The 19,952-nt window shown below is 52.4% G+C and overlaps 1 protein-coding gene across 8 annotated transcripts in view; it reads left to right on the top strand.

Moving 5' to 3' along the window:
• SCTR (secretin receptor) overlaps positions 1 to 19,952 on the top strand; it is a 119,639-nt gene that overhangs the window by 40,612 nt on the left and 59,075 nt on the right. For 3 of the 8 annotated variants that reach the window (XM_027768700.1, XM_027768705.1, XM_027768702.1), the window contains exons 3-4: positions 11,169 to 11,276; positions 17,893 to 18,014. In XM_027768700.1, coding sequence (XP_027624501.1) covers positions 11,169 to 11,276; positions 17,893 to 18,014 — 230 coding nt within the window. Of the gene's footprint in view, positions 1 to 3,216; positions 3,853 to 11,168; positions 11,277 to 17,892; positions 18,015 to 19,952 lie in introns of those variants that run through there. The other 5 variants (XM_027768701.1, XM_006169595.3, XM_027768706.1 and 2 more) reach the window with 4 other exon arrangements.

Here is a 19,952-nt window from a genome sequence, read left to right as displayed (position 1 = left end):
GGATGCAGCTGCTTGGCCTCCCGGTTTCAGCGGTCCTTCATCTCCTCTACTGCAGCCTCCTGTCAGCAGCGTCGGATGCTCTTCCCAGTCCTCCAATTCCATGGCCCTCTCTGCCTGAATACTTACAGTGATGGGCAGCTCATCACTCCCAGGATACTGCATCCCATCCAGCTGCCTATGCATTTTGGTTTTGTGGTAAACACCACTGGGTTTTAGTTATTCCTCTTGTGATGTGATTTTTGTTTTTGATTTTATTTTAAGTTTATTTATTTCTTCTATGAGGGAGAGAGAGAAAGCAGACAGTGTTCCTAACAGGGTCTTAAAGCAGTTCACCATCAACTTCAGCCAGTTGCAGATGAAGGGCACACACATGGGCAGTGTATTCATGGAGGTCTCCAGACTTGAACCTGGGGCTTTCCATGGGTCTCAGACTCAGGTTTTACTACTATGCTACAGTTGGCCCCTTAACCCCCTAAAAGACCGAAAAGGGAGGAGAAAGGGCAAAGAGTAAATCTGCTGGGAGGCGCACTCAGCCCCTTGTGCTCACCCTGAAACCAGGCGAGTGACCTTCAAGTCTCATACAGGACCCTGGAGGGCCTGAGATAGAGGCCACAGAACACAGGCCCAGCCCTGTTCTTCCTGGCCCAGGCCGCTCAATGCAGAAGGTCACCAAGGTCCCTTGTCTGCACCAAGGCTCTGTCCTGGTGCCCAAACCGGGGAGGAGGCTCGTGGCACTCTCTGTTGGGGTGCAGGGTTAATGGTTAAGCCGCCTAGGCCATGGTGGGTGGAGGTTAATGTTTGAACGCCAGACGAGTCACAGGAAATGCCACTCACAGAGCTGTCACCGAGCCCGGCACACATATCACAGATAAAAAATTAACTCTTCATCTATTCCGGGTTAGGTGGCCAAGGCCTTCCTGGCATTTTGTGGAAACATTTCAGGGTCACCCTCAGTGCTCCATGGCCTGCCCCCTCTGGCTCTTTATTACTCTGTTTACAAAGCCGACACCCACCCCGAGCTGGCTGCGGCAAGGAAGGGCTCTGGCTCTCCCGGGGGGTGGGGGGTGGGGGGAACTGTTCCAGAGAGACAAGGCGGTAGCAGGGAAGGTGTGGGCTCTGCGGCCAGCCAGCCCTGGGCAGTGTCCTGCTCTATAACTGAGGTGCTGTGTGACCTCGTGCAAGACGCTGGCCCTCTCTGGGCCATCCCTCCCATTTTTTGTCCTTAGGTCTGCTCAGATGGTTCCCCACTTCCCGCAGTGTGGGCAGGAGGAAAAAGGCTTCTTTCTGTATATTGTTTTATTGAGATGAAATTCATGTAAGCTTAAATTAACCATTTGAAAGTGAACAATTCAATAGCATTTAGTACATTTGCCATACTTAGCAACAATTAGCTCTGTCTGGTTACAAACCATTTTCATCACCCAAGTTAAAGCCCCATGCCCATTAAGTAATCACTCCCCACACTTCCCTTTCTCTAGCCACTGGTGGTTATCAATTCCCATAGATTCACCGGCTCTGGACATTCATATAAAGAGGATCGCCCAATAGGTGACCTTTCGTGGGTGCGTTCTGTCATCGAGCTTAACGCTTGCAAAGTTCTTTCAGTTTTTGGCATGAATCAGTCTTCGTATATGCTGGCTTTTAATGTGGTTTCCTCTAGTAGCTATCGCCAGCTGCCTCCAGATCCCCAGCTCCTGAGGCCCTTCCCCAGCCCCCCGTGCCCTGCCCCAAGCCCCACAGCACACCTCTGCCCCTCCTTCTCTTGGCACATCTGATCTTGGCTTGTTTTTCAGAAATAAGTTTGCTTATATTTGCATCACATGTTAGATAATTTGTAAAATTTTAGCTCCTGAAATAGTTGTACAATAAGTGCTATTATTACCCCCATTTCACAGACGAGGAAGCTGAAGTTTCAGGAAGGCCCAGAATCATCCGGAGCTGAAACAGGACTCAGACCCAACATTTTGACTAACTCCTGCGCGTCTACAATGCGGTCTGATCACACTCAGCACAATCGAGCTGTGGATGACTGATATCCTTCTCCCCAGAAGGGTTTTTCATTAGGAAAAACAGAGAGAGAGCTTGTTGGTACCAATTATTTGAAGTGTTACAGGTGGCCTGAAATGCAGAGCTTTAGGCCCGATGAGGAAAAGTTCTTGAGTAGAAGAAGAGGGCTCCCTGGAGGTGGTGTGCAGTTTGTATGGTCCCTGGGAGAGAAAGGACTCAGCTTGCAGTGTCCAGAGCTGTCCTCGAGCCGGTCACCTGGAGAGATCTATGCTTGCTGCAGGGATGCAGCTGCTTGGCCTCCCGGTTTCAGCGGTCCTTCATCTCCTCTACTGCAGCCTCCTGTCAGCAGCGTCGGATGCTCTTCCCAGTCCTCCAATTCCATGGCCCTCTCTGCCTGAATACTTACAGTGATGGGCAGCTCATCACTCCCAGGATACTGCATCCCATCCAGCTGCCTATGCATTTTGGTTTTGTGGTAAACACCACTGGGTTTTAGTTATTCCTCTTGTGATGTGATTTTTGTTTTTGATTTTATTTTAAGTTTATTTATTTCTTCTATGAGGGAGAGAGAGAAAGCAGACAGTGTTCCTAACAGGGTCTTAAAGCAGTTCACCATCAACTTCAGCCAGTTGCAGATGAAGGGCACACACATGGGCAGTGTATTCATGGAGGTCTCCAGACTTGAACCTGGGGCTTTCCATGGGTCTCAGACTCAGGTTTTACTACTATGCTACAGTTGGCCCCTTCTCATGTGGCTTATTATTATTTAGTTAGTTAGTTCGTTCATTTGAAGAGGTTTTTTTGCCTTAGGGCTCATGCACTCACCAGAGAGAGAGAGAGAGAGAGAGAGAGAGACAGTGAAAGAGAAAGTAAGAAATCACCCCCTGGGAGTCGGCCATGCTGCAATCCCTTCTCCTCTGTTCTCCTCTTGGGATCTTGAGCACGCATGCACTTGTGGCCAGCATGATTTTCAAGTCACATGGCCCAGAATTCAAACCATGTGGGAGCCCAGTGATTTAACCATTATGCCAACTAGTGGTTCTATTATTTATTTATTTTTAATTGCCAGAGGGTGTCTGTGCTTGCCAGAGAGTGGCATGATCGCACTGTAAACCCTTTTCCTCCATCCCATCAGGAGTTTATGTACATGCATGCTTGGCATGTGTTTCAAGCCACCAGGACTGGGATTTGATTTGGGGTGAGCCATGTGGGATCTGGCTCCCTTAACCATTAGGCTATGGAGCCAGTCCATGGTTTTCAATGCCTTGACCCTGGGACTCCAGTTCCTCTAACTCCTTTTTGATCACATCTTCTGCACGCAGTCCAGCTGTTGAAAGGAGCACACCACCTCTCTTGGCTGAAAGACTATAGGTCGGGTCATCGGCCAGGCCAAGAAAAGCCTATCAACTGCCCCTTGGGGATAGGGCAGGTGGGCAGAGATAGGCAAAGGCCACGTGGTGGAAGTAGGAAGCAGGGGCTGCCAGGAGCTTGTCTGAAGCTAGGGGGACCTGGGGAATAGAAAGAAGAGGGTGGAGGTGAGCAATCTGTGGAGATGCCTGAGAGGTGAGTGTTGCAGGCCCCGAGTGGTGGTGGGGGGGCAGAGCTCACGATGACAGAAGCAGAAGCTATAAGGGAACATGTGGAGTGAGACGAGGAGGAGTCATCATCTCCAGTGACAGCAAAGCGGGCACTGGTGTGAGGGAGCATGGGGAGACAGCACCCTCTGCCCCGCGGCCCAGTACAGCATGGCCTCAAAGGTCTGGCCGCTCCTGGCCCGTGTCTCTGCAGCCTGACACACTGCTCCAGAAATAGCTCCAGGTCATCGTCAGGCGACCGCGCTCACTGGTAAATAACCAAGGCCTGGAGGGCGGGCGCTGCGCTCTGGGGTGTGCAGGGCAGACTCGTGGAGGCTCCGGGCGTCCCCACACGGCTGGGTGGGGGCCTGGAACTCCCGAGGCACTGGCTGCCCTCTCAGGTCACTGTCCCCTGCTCTCAACACCTCCCTGCCCCAGACCGGCCTGGGGCCACCTCTCTATCTAGGGGCAGGACAGAAAGGTGGAAAAGTAGACAGTGATAAGTGTCTGCTCGGAGCCTGGCCCGGAGCCAGGGTCGGCACAAATACAAAGGAGACAAATCTTTGTCTATGAATTCCACTGGACAAGAGTAAAACTTTCTTCATTGATTTTTAAATTTGTTATAGGACACATGTACTCCCTGGAGAGAGGGAGAGAGAGAGGGGGAGAGAGAGAGAGAGAAAGAGAGAGAGACCTTGAGGAAATGGCGATGCTGCAATCCCTTCTCCTCCATTTCTTTTCTTAGGATTTTGGGCATCTATGCACACATGCCCGGAGTGTTTTTCAAGCCACCAGGTCTGGGACTTGAACCCCGTACAGTTGACCATGTGGGATCCAGCTTCCTTAACCACCATATTATCTGACTGGCCCAAAAACCTTCTCCATTTTTGATGACTTTAATTCTGACTTCATTCTCCTGGGATGGGAAAAACTTAAGCCTTGACATTTTCTGGATCCCCACCCAGGTTTCCTAGGGTGACATATTCTCAGTGTACCATGGCATTCGAGGGTGATGGCCTCTCAGCTCACACTTAGCTCCACACAGATGGTGGCTCAGGCTCCTGTCTCAGGCCACGTGACTACGCTGGGCTTTGTAAGCGGCCCAAGCTCTGCAAGGCTGCCTAGATGTGTCCTCTGGGCCATCCCACTACCTCAAGCTGGCTGGGCGGCAGGGCCCTTGTTCCTCTTTCAGGAACCTTCCATGTCCCTGCTCTTCATTTGCATGTCCCCGCAGTCGGAGCAAGTCCTGCTCCTTCTCTGCTTCCTCTCAAGCATTTCCATGTCAGCAGAATGCTTCTCCTCTCCTCCAGGGACTTTGCAACCCAAATCAAGAGATGGTAAAATTTCCTGCCCACCTCTGAGATTTCGAATTAGTAATCTGAGGAGGAAGGAGAGAAAAAAAAGAAAATAGTATATACCAGGAGAAGAAAAAGAACAGGTTAATATCGTAGATCAGAAAATATTCTGCTGCCTACACAAATCATTTAATTCACTCAAAAAATCCTGCAGAATATTAGTGTGTTTGTGTTATATAGATGAGGAAACTGAGGTTTATCAAGTAAGAGGTATGCCCAAGGCAGGTTTGGGTCCAAAGCCTGTCCTGTCTCCTGCCGCCTGTCCCAGCCCAGTGTTTCAGACTGTCCTCTCAGGCCCTGGGCCCTGAGGCAGACAGCCCTGATCATCCAGATGGTGTTGTGGCCTGACATGGTTTGTTCTTGATTCCCCACTTAAACTTCCCAGGGCCTTCAGCCTCCTCCGGCCAGGCAATCTGTGCTGACAGGTGACCACCCCGATGACAGAGGGTGGGAGGCCTAGCCCTCGCTTTGTCCCACACCTGTCTGCCCGCACAGCTCTGCAGTTCACGTCAGCCCTGGGTTAGGAAGCTTCCCCATCCCTTGTCACACTGCATCCCTCTCACTTCCAACTCAGGCAGCAAGTTTGCTTCTCTGGACCTAAATAAGCCTGGGATTCCACCGTGGCCACAGGCCTGGACTGTGCCCTTTTCCCAGCCCGAGTTCCTGGGGAAGGCCAGCTTGGGACAGGGTGTCCTAGTTGAGCAGGAGTGCCCTCTCCACCTTGCATTCTTGCTTAATCCTGGGCTCGGGGGAGGAGGCATCTGAGTGTGAGACCTGAGTGAGCTCTTAGCTCCCTCCCTGGCAGCACCTCCAGGGGTCCCCTGCAGAGAGCAGGGAGCAGGGAGCCTACAGAGAGCCTCCAGGGGTCCCCTGCAGAGAGCAGGGAGTCTGCAGAGGGAGCCCTGCTCCTGGCCACATTCCGCCAGCCCAGCTACAGCCAGGAGCCACTTGTGCTTTGATTTCCTTCTTATTTTTCCTTCTAAATCATGACCTTTTGTAAAACCGTAGACTCGGCCTGAACAGTAATAGCCATAAATCATAGATGCAGTATGCTTGTGTTTTAGTTTTCCCAGTACATATTAAATGCTCTAAAGTGGCCGCCTGTGTGATGTGCTGACTGCACCCTGGCCTGTTCTGCGCCTTTCATGCCTGGACAGTGAAGCTGAGGCTAGAGAGGGAGACCGGAGCATGGGTGCCCAGGAAATGAGTGATGCTGCGTGAGCTTGGCAGCCTGCAGGTGGGACCTCCCCCGCTGGAGGGGCACCCGGCTCCGTCACTGTTACCTGTGCTTGCCATTGACTTGGAAACTTGGGGCTCTTCATCTCCACCATGGGACAAAGGCCCCACCTGACACAGGGCTGCTGTGAACTCCGGTCCCCGAATGTCTGATGTGTGTCCAGCACTGGCCTGGCATGGCCCTGTCCCCAGCCTGAGTGCCATTTCTGTGTATAGACATGAAGGGCATGGCAGTGGGCCAGCTGGCAGGGGGACTCCAAGTTCTGGGACGGGAGCCTGTTCCCCTCTCGCCCCACACCCCAGCCACTCCTGCCCTGCCCAGTGCCAGCAGCAAGCTGGGAGTCCCTGTGGCCCTGTCTGACATGACCTCGGTCAGAAAATCTCCTGGCACCCTCTGTGTCTGGTCAGTGAGCATGGGTCACCTGGCCTCATGGATTGGAGCCCTGGCTGACCTGGTCAGCCCCGGCCAACCCTGAATTCATTTCTCCCCAAGTGGAGGTGAGAGAGTCCTGCCTTTTCCCACCTCCTCAAGTGCCCCCATTGCTTCTGCTACAAGAGACGCCAGCCTTAACCAGCAGGGGCTGCACCGCAGCCACATGTCCTGTGGCTACGTGGAGACTTCCGTATACAGTCAGAGGACAGGGACCAGGGACTTCAGATCCTGGAACAGCTCTTGTAGCAAGTCTCCATAAAGGGCCCTCCCATGACCAAGTCACCACCCAAATGGCATCTGTCGGGGAGGCCCGGCAAGTAGCAGGTGGCAGAGTTCTGGGCCCTCCTGCTTGGGCCTGATGAGCAGTGTCCGAGCTGCAGACTGCTCAGTGGTGGGACCCTGGCTGGGCACTCTGGGGGAGTTCAAAATGGACAGAAGTTCGAGCCCATCTGATTGCAGGACTCACTGTGAAATTCAGTGTGAAGATTCAAGACTGTCCAAGGGGATGCTCATCTCTACATTCCTTAAGGGCACAGACACCTGGTCCATGGGCCCCAGATGCTTTCACTGTCCTTGTGGGACCCCCATCCAAACCCTGCCTTCTGCAGAGACCCTCCTCCAGTCCCCTCCCACCCTGCCCAGGGTCAGTCTGTCCTCATCAGTGCTAGAGGCTCTCCTGCCTCTAAAGCTCCCATCCAGGCATCCTGACATCAGGCCTGGGTTCCTTGTGGGCCCTCCCACTTCCCCTCTCCTTCTGAGGGCTGGTCCTTCTGCCAGGGCAGAAGCAGGCCACACCTGCCTTAACTTCTCATCTGTGCATCTGGCTCCCTGCTCTGCATCCTCTGTGACCCAACCCTCAGCCCCTCTCGCCTCTCCCCAGCTCCCTGAGCGTGGTCTTAGCAAGGAGGGTACTAGGAAGCTGGGGCCAGTCCGAGGGAAGAGGCTGTGAGGTGCCACCCTGTAGAAGGGCAAAGACAACCCCAAGTCCTTCTTATCCTGCCTGTGCGACCCCAGAATGCCACTCCTCCTGGCTCTGCTAGGTTGCTTCATTTGTACAATGGGGATGGCACAGAGCAGGCCAGGACACTTCTAGGTGCCCGTATGGAAAAGAAAGAGGCTGAGGAAGACAGTGTGTGTGCGTGCGCATGTGTGTGTGTGTGTGTGTGTGTGTGTGTGTGTTGGGGGGGCGTGGTTATCATTCACCAGCATCTACTCTGTGCAGGCTCTGCAGGTGGGCTCCAGCTCCTCCTTTTGACAAGCCCAGGAAGGAGCATTTGTTCCCCCAGAAGAGATAGGAAAGGGCTAGGGCAGCCAGTGTGTGAGGCAGGGCTGGATCCCAGGTCAGCCTGGCGCCAGAGCTCTGGCTCTTTCTGAATGACTTTGGGGTGGTCAGTACTATGTTCCCCAAACTGGATGGGGATGACTGCTGCTCATTTCTAGCCCCTTTCAAACCTGCCCCTAGCGATACTGCCCAGGTGCCATGGGTCTCCGGAAGTCTGGTATAGGAAGCAAGTTCCCTGGGTCCTACTCTCAGGATTGAGAAAACTGGTGGGTGGTAATGTGGATGAAAGTGCTTTTTTAAAAATAATCATGATGTTTTTAAAAAGTTTCTTTCTTTCTTTCATGAATGAAAGAGGCAGGGAGAGAAAGAGAGGGAGGGAGGGGGAGAGAGAGAGAGAGAGAGAGAGAGAGGCAGCCCCTCCAATAGGATTTTTATTTTCCTTTTTTTTGGAGAGGTTTTCGCTATAGGGCGCTTGCGCTCGCCAGACAGACAGAGACAGAGAGACAGAAAGCAAGAAATCACCCTCCCAGGGAGTATGGCCACGCCACAATCCCTTCTCCTCCATTCTCCTCTCGAGATCTTGGGCACGCACGCACATGTGCCCAGCGTGAGTTTAAGCCACCGGGTGCGGGACTTGAACCGTGGTCACCTACGTGGGAGTCCAGTGACATAGCCATTGCGCTAACTACTGGTCCCTCCAATAGGACTTTGACACGGGATGCACTCCCAGCCTTCAGCCAGCCCTGATTTACGGGCACACACATGCCCTGTGTACTCAGGGAAGCCTGTGAGCATAAACCGGGAACCTTCCCATGTGGGAGTGTCTCACAGGGCATCACGTTTTCCCACTGTACCACTGCTTGGCTCCTGAATGGTCATTCTTGAAAGGTAGTATGATCATAGCACACATACAAATATAAAAGGGACACCTGGCAAACACTTTACTTCGAGAGGGACTCTGTAAAACATCCCCACTGGTTCATAAGTGATTTCTGTCTCACACATATAAGGCAGGTTGGTAAAATGAGTTTACAGACAGATGCAAAACTGGCTGAAAGCAAGGGGGGGGGGTGAAATTAATTGGTTTCAACCAGACAAAACTTATTGTCTGTGGACAAGGCCCATTTGCATTGCTTTCAATTATCTACAATTTCTAGAGTAGCTAAATAGCTCAAAGACGATAAAAGGCCCAAGACCCCATAGAATCATATAACCCAGAAGACTGTGCTTAAATAACACCTGGTTTGGGGCCAGCAGGTGGTGTAGTGGTTAAGACGCTGGACTCCCATATAGCTGACCACGGTTTGAGTTCTAGACCTGGTGGCTTGAAACTCAGCACTGGGATGTGTGCATCCATGTGTGCCCGAGATCCCATGAGGAGAACGGAGGAGAAGGATTGCAGTGTGGTCATCTCTCTGGGGGATGATTTCTCACTTTTCCTCTCACTATCTCTGTTTCTCTCTCTCCAGTGAGTGCACACACCCTAAGGCAAAAAAACACTAAAATAATAATAATAATAATAATGCCTAGTTTTGCATTGAAGACATCTAATTTTTTTTTTTTTTTTTTTTTTTAATTTTGCTACAGAGCACAAGTGCTCCTCGGAGAGAAGCGGGGCGGGGGTCGGGAGTGAGGAAGCACCCTAGGGGGATGGCCACACTGCCATTCTTTCTCCTCCATTCTCCTTTTGAGATTCTGGGCACATACACACATGTACCTGCTTTGTCTTTCAAGTCACTGGGTCTGGGAATTGAACCATACAGTTGGCCATGTGGGATCCAGCATTTTAACCACCATGCTATCTGGCTGGTCCAGTAATCTTTTTGATTCATTTCAAAGTCTTCCATTTACTAAAAATGGACCACAAATCTGGCTCTGAGCTTTCTAGCTGTCAAATGAAAGAGGAAATCAGCTTCAGGTTTCAGTGTCTCCAAGGACAGACACCCGCTAGTCATTCACAGCAGATTCAGCTTCTCGTCGAGAACAGGTTTTCCTTCAGGAACTGGCCTCATACAGGGAACACAGCAAGTGGAAAGCAGCATCATCAACAATATTCCTACCACAGAATATGGTGGTGGCTCTGGTATAGCTGCTTCCCTAAGCCAAGCCAGTGTGTCCTGAAGTGTGTGGTCGGATACAGCACCGGCCACCCTGCGAACTCCTTAGAAATACACATTCTCACACCCAACCCCAGGCCTACTCAGCAATCTTGATTTTATTATTAAAGCTTAATTTTACTCATGAGAGTGCATGCATGCACACACAAGAGCCAGAGAGAACTCAACAGGGTCTTGTCAACCCAAGATCCCCTTTCTCCAACTTTCTAGCCTGTCTGCATCTTGGGCATGCACAGGTGTGTTTTCAGGCCCATTCAGGATCCAAACCCACAGCTGGCCATGTGGTTTCCAGACTGCAATTCAGCACGCTGTTGCCTGTGCCACTGAGGTTGGGCCCAATCTCTGTGTGTGTGTGTTTTCTTTCTTTCTTTTTTTTTCTAAAGAGATTTTTGCTATAGGGGGGATGCACTCTTCAGAGAGACAAAAGTAAGAAATCACACCCCAGGGGGGATAGCCACACTACAATCCCTTCTCCTCCACTCTCCTCTCAGTATTTTGGGCATGCATACACATGTGCCCAGCGTGAGTTTTAAGCCACTGGGTCCAGGACTCGAACCACAGTTGACTACATGGAAGTCCAGTGACACAACCATTATGGCATCTGCTGGTCCCCCAATCTATGTTTTAACACACCTTCCAGGTGATCCCAATGCAAGCTGAAGTTTGAGAATCATGGAAACAAGAGCTCTTGACCCTGCTGCCACAGTTAGGACTCTCTGGAAAGCTTTAACACGATAGCCTACTTGGGTCTCACTTAGAGCGATTTGGTCAGAGTCGCTGTGCAGGGCACGGTTCTGTGTTTAGAGCTCCCAGGTAGTTGTACTGCACCGCAGAGTCGTTTAATGCAGGCTGAGGCCAAGAGACCTGCCATCTTTGCTCCAGAGGGATCAGACCTGCACTTCTGAGGATCGTATGAGATCACGTGTCTTTCCCCATCCCTCTCTCCCTCCATCCTGATGTCTTCAACACTGAGCACTTACCATATAGACAGAGTCCAAGGTCCCCAAGACTAAAGATGCATTAGACTCCACTGGTCCCTGATCTCAAGGAGTTAGTACCTCATGGGAAGTTTGGAAGCATCCAGGCAGGCCGGGGTGTTGAGGATGGTGACATGGTGGTGGGGCCTCTCTGGGTCCCCTCCTGATGCTGCCACTCTTCCCGTAGGCTGTGCAACACTCTGGGACAACATGAGCTGCTGGCCCTCCTCTGCCCCAGGACAGACAGTGGAAGTGGAGTGCCCGCGATTCCTCCAGATGCTCACAAGTGGCAACGGTACCCTCTCAGCTTGGGGTCTGGTGTGGTGGCCCTCTGGGTAGGGCAGGCCAAGGAACCTTCTCTGGGAATAAGCAGTGGGTGAAATGATAGGGAACTTCTTTGCTGGGGATTCAAGGCCTTGCTTGGGGGTGTGGAGTGGACTCAGTGAGTAGAATCCTGATGTGCTGGGGAGAGTGATAGAGGAGGCTGCTTCTCCTTACCTCCCCAGTGTAGGGGCTCCCCTCCTTCCACCCGTGTTTCCTCCCCCTCAGCAACCAAGGATCTTGCCCCAGCCCCCATGTCTGAATCCCACCATGGCAGTGCTGGGTTCCCAGGCAGCCTGGCCTTCCAGAATACTTGCTTCCTCTGTGCCCATTCTGCCAGGTCCTGCTGATAAACTGTGGCCTCCTTGACAGCCCCTGGTGGTGGTGGTGGTGGCGGCGGCAGCAGTGGCGGCGGTGGGGTCTCTTACCAGGAACAGCTTTTGTTTCAAGGGTTTTCTTCCTTGACGGACTGGGATTAATGCTGATCACATGCCAGGCATCATGATCCACGTGGGCTCATTCAATCCTGACACCCTCGCAAATCATGTCTTTCTCCTGACCCAGCGCATCACTTGAGCCAGCAAAGAACAACAGCAGGGACTTGGGGAGGTGTAACGGTGTGTCTCGGAGATGACAACAGGTGGAGAAACCAGCACCCAACCCAAGTCCCCTGACTTCAACCCGGTGTTGAGTCTTTGAACTCACGGTCTGTGGCTCTGTGGTTGTGGCAGCCCCGGGGGGCTTTGGCCCTTCCCTGCGTGGGTCTCTGATAATCTACAGCCTGGCCCTGCTGCCCCCTTTTCAACACCCCTACAGGGCAAGAAAAGCTGCTCGATGAGGTCCCTCACTTTTTTATTTGCCAGAGGGCACATGCACTCCCTGGAAAGAAACAGAAAGAGAGAGACAAAGCAAGAACCATTCCCATGGGAAATGGCCATGCTGAAATCCCCTTTTCTCTGCTCTCCTACTGGGATCTTGGGCACGCATGGACATACACCTGGTATGTTTTTCAAGCCGCTGGGTCCGGGATCGAAACTGCAGTCAGTCGTGTGGGATCCAGCTGCCTTAACCACCACACCACAGGCTAGCCTGAGGGATTTAACAAGAACAAACCAAAGGATGGGCAATTTAATACCAAAACTCACCAGCTCTCCAAAGCCAAGCAAAGAAAGGATGACCCCGGAGATGGAGACGGGGCCCGAGAGAGGAGTGTTGGTCCTCTCACCACAATTCGCTAGTGCACAGGCACACACGTCCATTGTGCACACACGCTCACACGTGGATCTGGGAAGTGTGCTGCTGCAGCCTTGCTCAATACACCCTGAATCCAAGGGGACTTGGGAGATGGTTCGAATCCCACCCCTCCACTTGGCAATGCGGCTCTGTAGCAGACGAATCACCTGACTCTCAAAGCTGGTCCAACGCTCCTCCACGGAGAGCCTAAAACAAGTGCCGCTTACTAGCAGGCGGCTCTCCCCAGCATGCTGACTCCAGCATCCCTCAGCTCACAGCACCCAGGCAGCTGGCAAGGGGATCACACAGGGGTTTTGAGGGAGCAGGCCCTCAGTCACATTCCTTCGCCCTCACACAGTGACACCTAGCTGCTCCGGCTGGGGCCAGGCGCGGTGAGGCTGCAGTCACTCACCGTCTGCTGGTCTCGATGTTCTCACCTATAAAACAGGGAGCACAGGTAACATCTGTCCTGTAAGGCTGTGCTTGGAAATAAGTATCTTCCATTTCCCTTCTCTGCCATGCTTTTTGTTCCCTCTCTCATCTGCTCGAATGCCCTTCACTCCTGCCACACACGCACCTACAAACTTGCCCACAAGTCTCCATTTCCTGGCATGACCCACCCCCCATGTCTGTCTCTTGGGTCCCTGGAGCTCAGGACACAGGAGGTGAACCCAGACGTGGGGACCTGGAGCAGCATGCTGGCTAGGTGCCAGGTCAGGACCAGACCTGTTGTCATCTGACTCCCATCCAGGGCTCCTCCAATGCTGACTGAGTTTTTCTCCCTGTGGGGAGGACTTGAAGCTCCTCTCTCCCCAGCCCTGCCTTCCCAGCCCTCCCAGAGCCACTGAGCTTCCACCTCCCCCACCATTCTGCCTGCTTATTTTTTTTTTTGAGTTTTTTTTTGTTGTTGTTGCTATAGGGCGTATGCACTCGGCCGACAGACAGAGAGCCAGCATCCCTCAGCTCACAGCACCCAGGCAGCTGGCAAGGGGATCACACAGGGGTTTTGAGGGAGCAGGCCCTCAGTCACATTCCTTCGCCCTCACACAGTGACACCTAGCTGCTCCGGCTGGGGCCAGGCGCGGTGAGGCTGCAGTCACTCACCGTCTGCTGGTCTCGATGTTCTCACCTATAAAACAGGGAGCACAGGTAACATCTGTCCTGTAAGGCTGTGCTTGGAAATAAGTATCTTCCATTTCCCTTCTCTGCCATGCTTTTTGTTCCCTCTCTCATCTGCTCGAATGCCCTTCACTCCTGCCACACACGCACCTACAAACTTGCCCACAAGTCTCCATTTCCTGGCATGACCCACCCCCCATGTCTGTCTCTTGGGTCCCTGGAGCTCAGGACACAGGAGGTGAACCCAGACGTGGGGACCTGGAGCAGCATGCTGGCTAGGTGCCAGGTCAGGACCAGACCTGTTGTCATCTGACTCCCATCCAGGGCTCCTCCAATGCTGACTGAGTTTTTCTCCCTGTGGGGAGGACTTGAAGCTCCTCTCTCCCCAGCCCTGCCTTCCCAGCCCTCCCAGAGCCACTGAGCTTCCACCTCCCCCACCATTCTGCCTGCTTATTTTTTTTTTTGAGTTTTTTTTTGTTGTTGTTGCTATAGGGCGTATGCACTCGCCAGACAGACAGAGAGAGACAGAGAGACAGAAAGCGAGAAATCACCACCCCCCCCAGGGGGATGGCCACACCGCAATCCCTTCTCCTCCATTCTCCTCTCGGGATCTTGGGCACACATGCACATGTGCCTGGTGTGAGTTTAAGCCACCGGGTCCAGGACTCGAACCGCAGTCGGCTACATGGGAGTTTAGTGACATAGCTATTACGCTAACTGCTGGTCCCATTCTGCCTGTCCTTCTGCAGAGGGACCAGGCAGAGCTGGTGATCCATGGGCACAGGGTGACCTGGGGCCAGTTCTGTCACATCCCCACCCACCTCATTACCTAGAAACTCAGTTTCCTCAGAGGCTCCTCCACCCCAGTGGCTCTGGGCCTCTGGCCTGGATCATGTGTAACATCTGTCTTTGGATCCTGCTGGGTCCCCTCAGCTCTCATCTGCTCTGTGACGCTGGAAGGGGTGTGTGGGAGGGTCCCTGTGCCTACTTCTGCTGCCATTTCTTCTTGTCGCCACACGGTGTCGCTGTGGGGCTGCCCATCTATCTGAGGCTGGGCCAAAGGGCACCCATTCGGCTTTCTGAGTGGTGGGGAGGATCATCTCACCCTGAGGACCACCCGGCTCATACCCAGCCTAGGGTTATAGGTTAGGACCGGTCCAGCTGGGGTTGGTCACCAAGAACCTCTTGATTCCCATCTCCCTTCCCCACAGACCTACTTCTGTGGTAGACTCCAATCCCTTTAACTCTCCTTAGAAAAAACCTCCTGCAGTGTCCCACAGGGTTCCAGCACTCCTGCCCCAACCCTGGGGAGGAGCACCTGGTGAAGACAAGGTGGTTCTGTGGACCCTTTGAAAGAAAGAAAAAGATAAATTAATTCCTTCTCAGATCACCCACAACATGGGCCCAGACAGGATGGGTGTCCAGTGACTGGAGAGCCTGCAGACTGGATTCTGTCCCCAGATACTCTCCATTCGTGCTAGGCCTAGCGTATTCCCTAGAATGTCCCCCTAAGATGCATCCTTTTGGTTCTTAAAAGGGCACTGTTCTTCCAGGTTCCTTATTAAAAATGTACTTCCTGGTCAAGGCCAGGCCTTGGCCTAGGCCTATTTCTCTTTTGTCTTAGTGGGGATCTGGCCTTAAAGCAGTAGCAGTTCCTAACCTCATGAGGGATCTGGAGCCTTCTAAAAACTCAGGGAGGGGCCAGCTGGTGGCAAGCTGGTTAAGGCAGCTGGATCCCACATGGCTGACCATGTAGTGAACCCCGGACCTGGTGACTTGAAAAATACACCAGGTGTATATGTGTGTGCGTACCCAAAGTCCTGAGAGGAGAATGGAGACGGGATTATGGCATGACCATCCCCTTTGGGGGGTGCTTTCACTTCTCTTTCTTCTCTCTCTCTCCTTCCTTTTTTCTCCCTCTCTGTTTCTCTGCGGTAATCACACATGCCCTATAGCAAAATTAACAACGATGACAACAAAAATCTGATGAAGCTTCCCCAGACTGCGCATATGTAAATGAGCAAGCATAAGGTCTACTTTTGAGGGTCCCCTGAGGTGTACACCAACCAGTGCCTGGGTAAGGATCCCCTACTTATTAGAATCAATCCAGGGGCCTGTGGGTGGCATGGTGGTTAAGGTATTCCCACATGGTTGACTATGGTTTGAGTCCTAGACCTGGCTGGCAGCTTGCTTTCTCACTTTCCCTCTCTCTTTCTGTCTCTCTCAGGGGAGCCTATGTGCCCTATAGCAAATTTTAAAATAATAATAATAACTAAAACTAAATACAAACATTAAGAAAAAAAGAACCAATCCCAGGGGAAACCGGCAGGTTGGAGGGACCCCAGTGAGATTCCTTTGCAGGTCTGCAGAGTGCCCTGACAGCGGGGGCGCTGCCTTGTCGGCATCTCTGGGCCAGATCACATGTAACATCGGTCTTGGAATCCTGCTGGGTCAGTGGGCGAGGGCGCCAAAGAGGCAGCTCTAGGCACACACTGTTGATGGCTTTCTGTTTGGGGCTCAGGGAAGTTGCATTCCTTAACTCACTTTCCCATACAATCAGCCTAAATTAGACCACCATTTTTTGCCATTTGACAGCCTCACTCCCTTGACTTCATTCCAAAAACCTCCAGCCTCCCTTAAATTCCAGCCTCTAAGTCCCACCCACTGCCATCTGTTTGAGAAAAGCCAAGAGGAGACTGCAGTAGCTCTATGGCCCTGACCTGTGCCTGGCTGAGTCTAGGCGTTTCTGTGGGCCCTCATGTTTCCTGCTCACTCTTGCAGAGTGAGTGACCATTCCCATGTGGCACAGATAAGTGATGTTCCTAAGGTCACAGAGGAGCGCTGGGATTCAAATTCAGATCTGGCTTGTTCTCAGCAAGAGCTGACAAAAGCTCATTATAGGGCTGGCCAAGTCCTTGCCAACCAGCCCAGACTCTCCAGAGGCTTCATAAACTGGGCATGCCCAGAGCCCAAAGGACATAGTCTCCTGGTGCCAGACGCTGCCTCTGGGGCTGCAGGGAGCGAGCCAAGCAGGACTGACACATGCTGGCTGTGCACCGGGGCCCAGTTCTGGGCCCTGGGTTTTTGGTCTGTAAAATAGGCCTGCGCCCCTGCCTCTCTGGGCCCCTGAGGACTAGCTCAGAACCTGTAGGTAAAGCACTCGGTAGCACAGTAGCTGGGTCCAGAAAAGCCAGCCATATTTCTCCAGCCCAGTGGAACCCATTTGATGTTCCAGCCAGTGGCCCAGATTCTGGAACCTGAGAGAGAGTATCATGCAGGTCCAGTTAGGGTGTTAAGGAGCCACAAGCAGGGCTCCTGTTAGAGCCAGGGAAGCAGCAAGACTCAAGGACAGCACCCTGTACCCCTGCAACACCATGCTGGCCAGAGCTGGGGGACCAGATCTCGGCCTTCCTAGACCGCCCAGAGTACAGAATGCGGCTGGCCATTCAGTGCAGGGAGGGAGATGCCTCTGGGCGGAACTCCAAAACTCCCTCTTAACCAGCTGCTACCTTCCTCATTTGGGGGCTCCTGCTCTAAAAGCTCCAGTGGGTTCTCCCTCTTCTGTAGGAAGAGCTCAGAGTAGAAACTTTATCCTCATTTAATCACCTTTCCAACCAGCCAGCTTTCCAGCCAGAACTGGATGGGCAAGGACTCCAGGCTAGGCACCAGGCAGCCAGGAAACATTGTCCAAACACCTAGCATGTAGCCTTGTACTGGGGCCTAGGACAATGGGCCACAAAAGAGGATTGCGATTTGTTGTCCAGAGACATGCTGGTGGCCCTTCATTGTGACTGAAGGACTAATAGCCATTTCTTCTGAGTGTGCTGCCTCAGTGACCCTCTGATGGTTTTCAGATGGCAGGGCGGAGTGTGAAGTTCAAGTTTTTGGAGCAGAATTAGTAAGTGAAAGCTGAGAAAGGCTCATTACGGGAGTGACCAGGATCTCGCTAACCATTCTGGATTCTCCAGGGCACCTGCCTATTCAGCGGCAGCAGGACCTGGGCAAGAAAAGCTCCAGGCAGGAGACAGAAAGGGAATGAGTAGTTAAGAGTATAGGTTCCAAGCTGAGCCCCAGGTATCAAATCCTCTTTCCCCCACTTACTAGGGTGTGCTTTTAGGCAAGTTATCTAGCCACGGTGTGCCTCAGTGTCTCCAACTATGACATAGTTGTAGTACTTACATGTTACAGTAGATAGACTATAGACATAACAGTGCCCTGTCTCCAATGCTCACCCACAGGACTATTGGCATCTACAGGTTCCATGTTTCGAAACTGTACGCAGGACGGCTGGTCAGAAGCCTTCCCCAGACCTGACGTGGCCTGTGGGGTTAACATGAGCGGCTCTTCCAACGAGAGGCGGGTAAGCCTGCAGCTTCTACCTTCCAGCCTTGAGATGAAGATATGTGGGTAAGGAGGACCTGAGAGAGGACAGGGTGGAGCCAGGCTTGGGTGGTGGTCAGGACTGGGGACTCCTGTTTGTCCCCCAGCTTCCTTGCTCACGTGGGGCTCGGTGGGCCTACTTACTGCCCTGGGATGTCAACCCGGAGATGGTGTGTAAGACTTCGGGCACAGTGAGAATTGTCACACACTGCCCTAAGACTGACGGCGAGTCCGACTCCCAACCTTCACCTTGGTGGAGCCCAGGAGGACGTCATTGCTCTGCACCTCAGTTTCTGGGAAGTGAGGTTAATAGTTCTGACAGCATAGGCTTGTTACCAGAACTCAGTAAGTTAATGCACAGGTGTGCAGAGATGGGTGTCTGGCCATAGCAAGTGCTCAGTAAGTGTCCTCTCCCAAAGGAGTCTCCCAGCTCTGAAAAACTGGGAGAGAGCCAGGCTTCAAGGTAGTCTTGTCTGAGAGAGGATGCTCTCCGTGGCTGTGGGCTGAACTGAGGGGACCTCCAGACACTCCCTCTGAGAGTGGCTATCTCAGTCCATTGTGTGGCTTATGGAAGTATCTGAGACTTCTGTAAGTGATTTATGAAGAGCAGATGTTTACTTGACTCCTCATTCTAGCGGCTAAAAGAGCCAAAGCATGAGGCCAGCATAGGGCTGAGAAGAGCAGCGAGGATGGCGGGAGCATGCAGAGGGAGCCAGCTGGAGGCAGCCATCTGCTTTTCATAACAGTCTGCTCTCCTGGGAACTAACTCCTCCTCTTGAAAGCTAGAGCTCAGTCTCACTGGAGCCTCCATGATCCAATCACCACCCACTAGGCCTCACCACTTCCCAGTGCCATTATACTGAGGATGGGATGTAAAACATGAACCCTGGGGGACAAACCATATCCAAACCACAGCAGTGACCATCAGGTCTGTCCTGGGCTCAGCTCCCTCGGAGGCACTGTCCCTCCTCAGGACGGTCCTGTCCCTCAAAACTCACGTGCACTGTGCCATCTTGTCTCTAACCTGGACCTTTTCTTTGTAAGGGGCCCCTGCCTGAAGAACCCTTTCCTTCTCTCTTCCTGACTGATTTTTTTTTTTTTTTTGAGAGGTTTTTGCTATAGGGCGCGTGCGCTTGGCAGAAAGACAGAGAGAGATAGAAGGCGAGAAATCACCCCCTGGGGGGATGGCTGGCCACACCACAATCCCTTCTCCTCCATTCTCCTCTCGGGATCTTGGGCATGCACACACACGTGCCCGGCGTGAGTTTAAGCCACCGGGTCTGGGACTCGAACCATGGTTGACTACATGGGAGTTCAGCGACATAGCCATTACACTAATTTTCTGGTCCCCCTGACTGATTCTTACACATCTTTCAGGACTCCACTGGGGCCCACAACTCCAGTCCTTCCCTGTCCTTCCCCAGGACTGTTACCTACCCTATTATAGTAATGATGAGCACGTGCCAGTTGCCTCCATCTGTCTGAGCTCCTCAAAAGCTCATATTTGTTTATTTATTTATTTATTTATCAAGCGTTTACTGAGCACCTACTATGGACGTGGCATGGGTCAGGTGTGGGGATACCACAGTGACAAATACCCAACCTAAAAAGGCCCAATAAATGTCTGTAGTTGTACTGAATATCTGCTGCATGCCAGCTCCTCAATGCAGAATTACATTAAGTCCTAAAATAACTCTGCAAATTCATTGTTTCCTTCATTTTGCAGATGAGGAAATGGAGGCTCAGAGGGGTTAAAGGACATACTTATAAAATAGTGGAAGTAGGATTTAAACCAGGTCTAACTCCAGAAAGAGCTAGTGCTTCTTCCTCTGCCTTCTGCTGCCTCTACATTAAGGTGGTGTCCCCTGGGAGGAGCACTCTGAGCAGGCCCAGCAGCGCAGCTCCCCAGCAGGAACAT

This window comes from Tupaia chinensis, unplaced genomic scaffold (assembly GCF_000334495.1).
Source record: "Tupaia chinensis unplaced genomic scaffold, TupChi_1.0 Scaffold147282_1, whole genome shotgun sequence".
In the NCBI taxonomy this organism is placed as follows: Eukaryota; Metazoa; Chordata; class Mammalia; order Scandentia; family Tupaiidae; genus Tupaia; species Tupaia belangeri.
The sequence above is the reverse complement of the archived record's forward strand: the minus strand, read 5'-3'. Positions and strand labels throughout refer to the sequence as shown.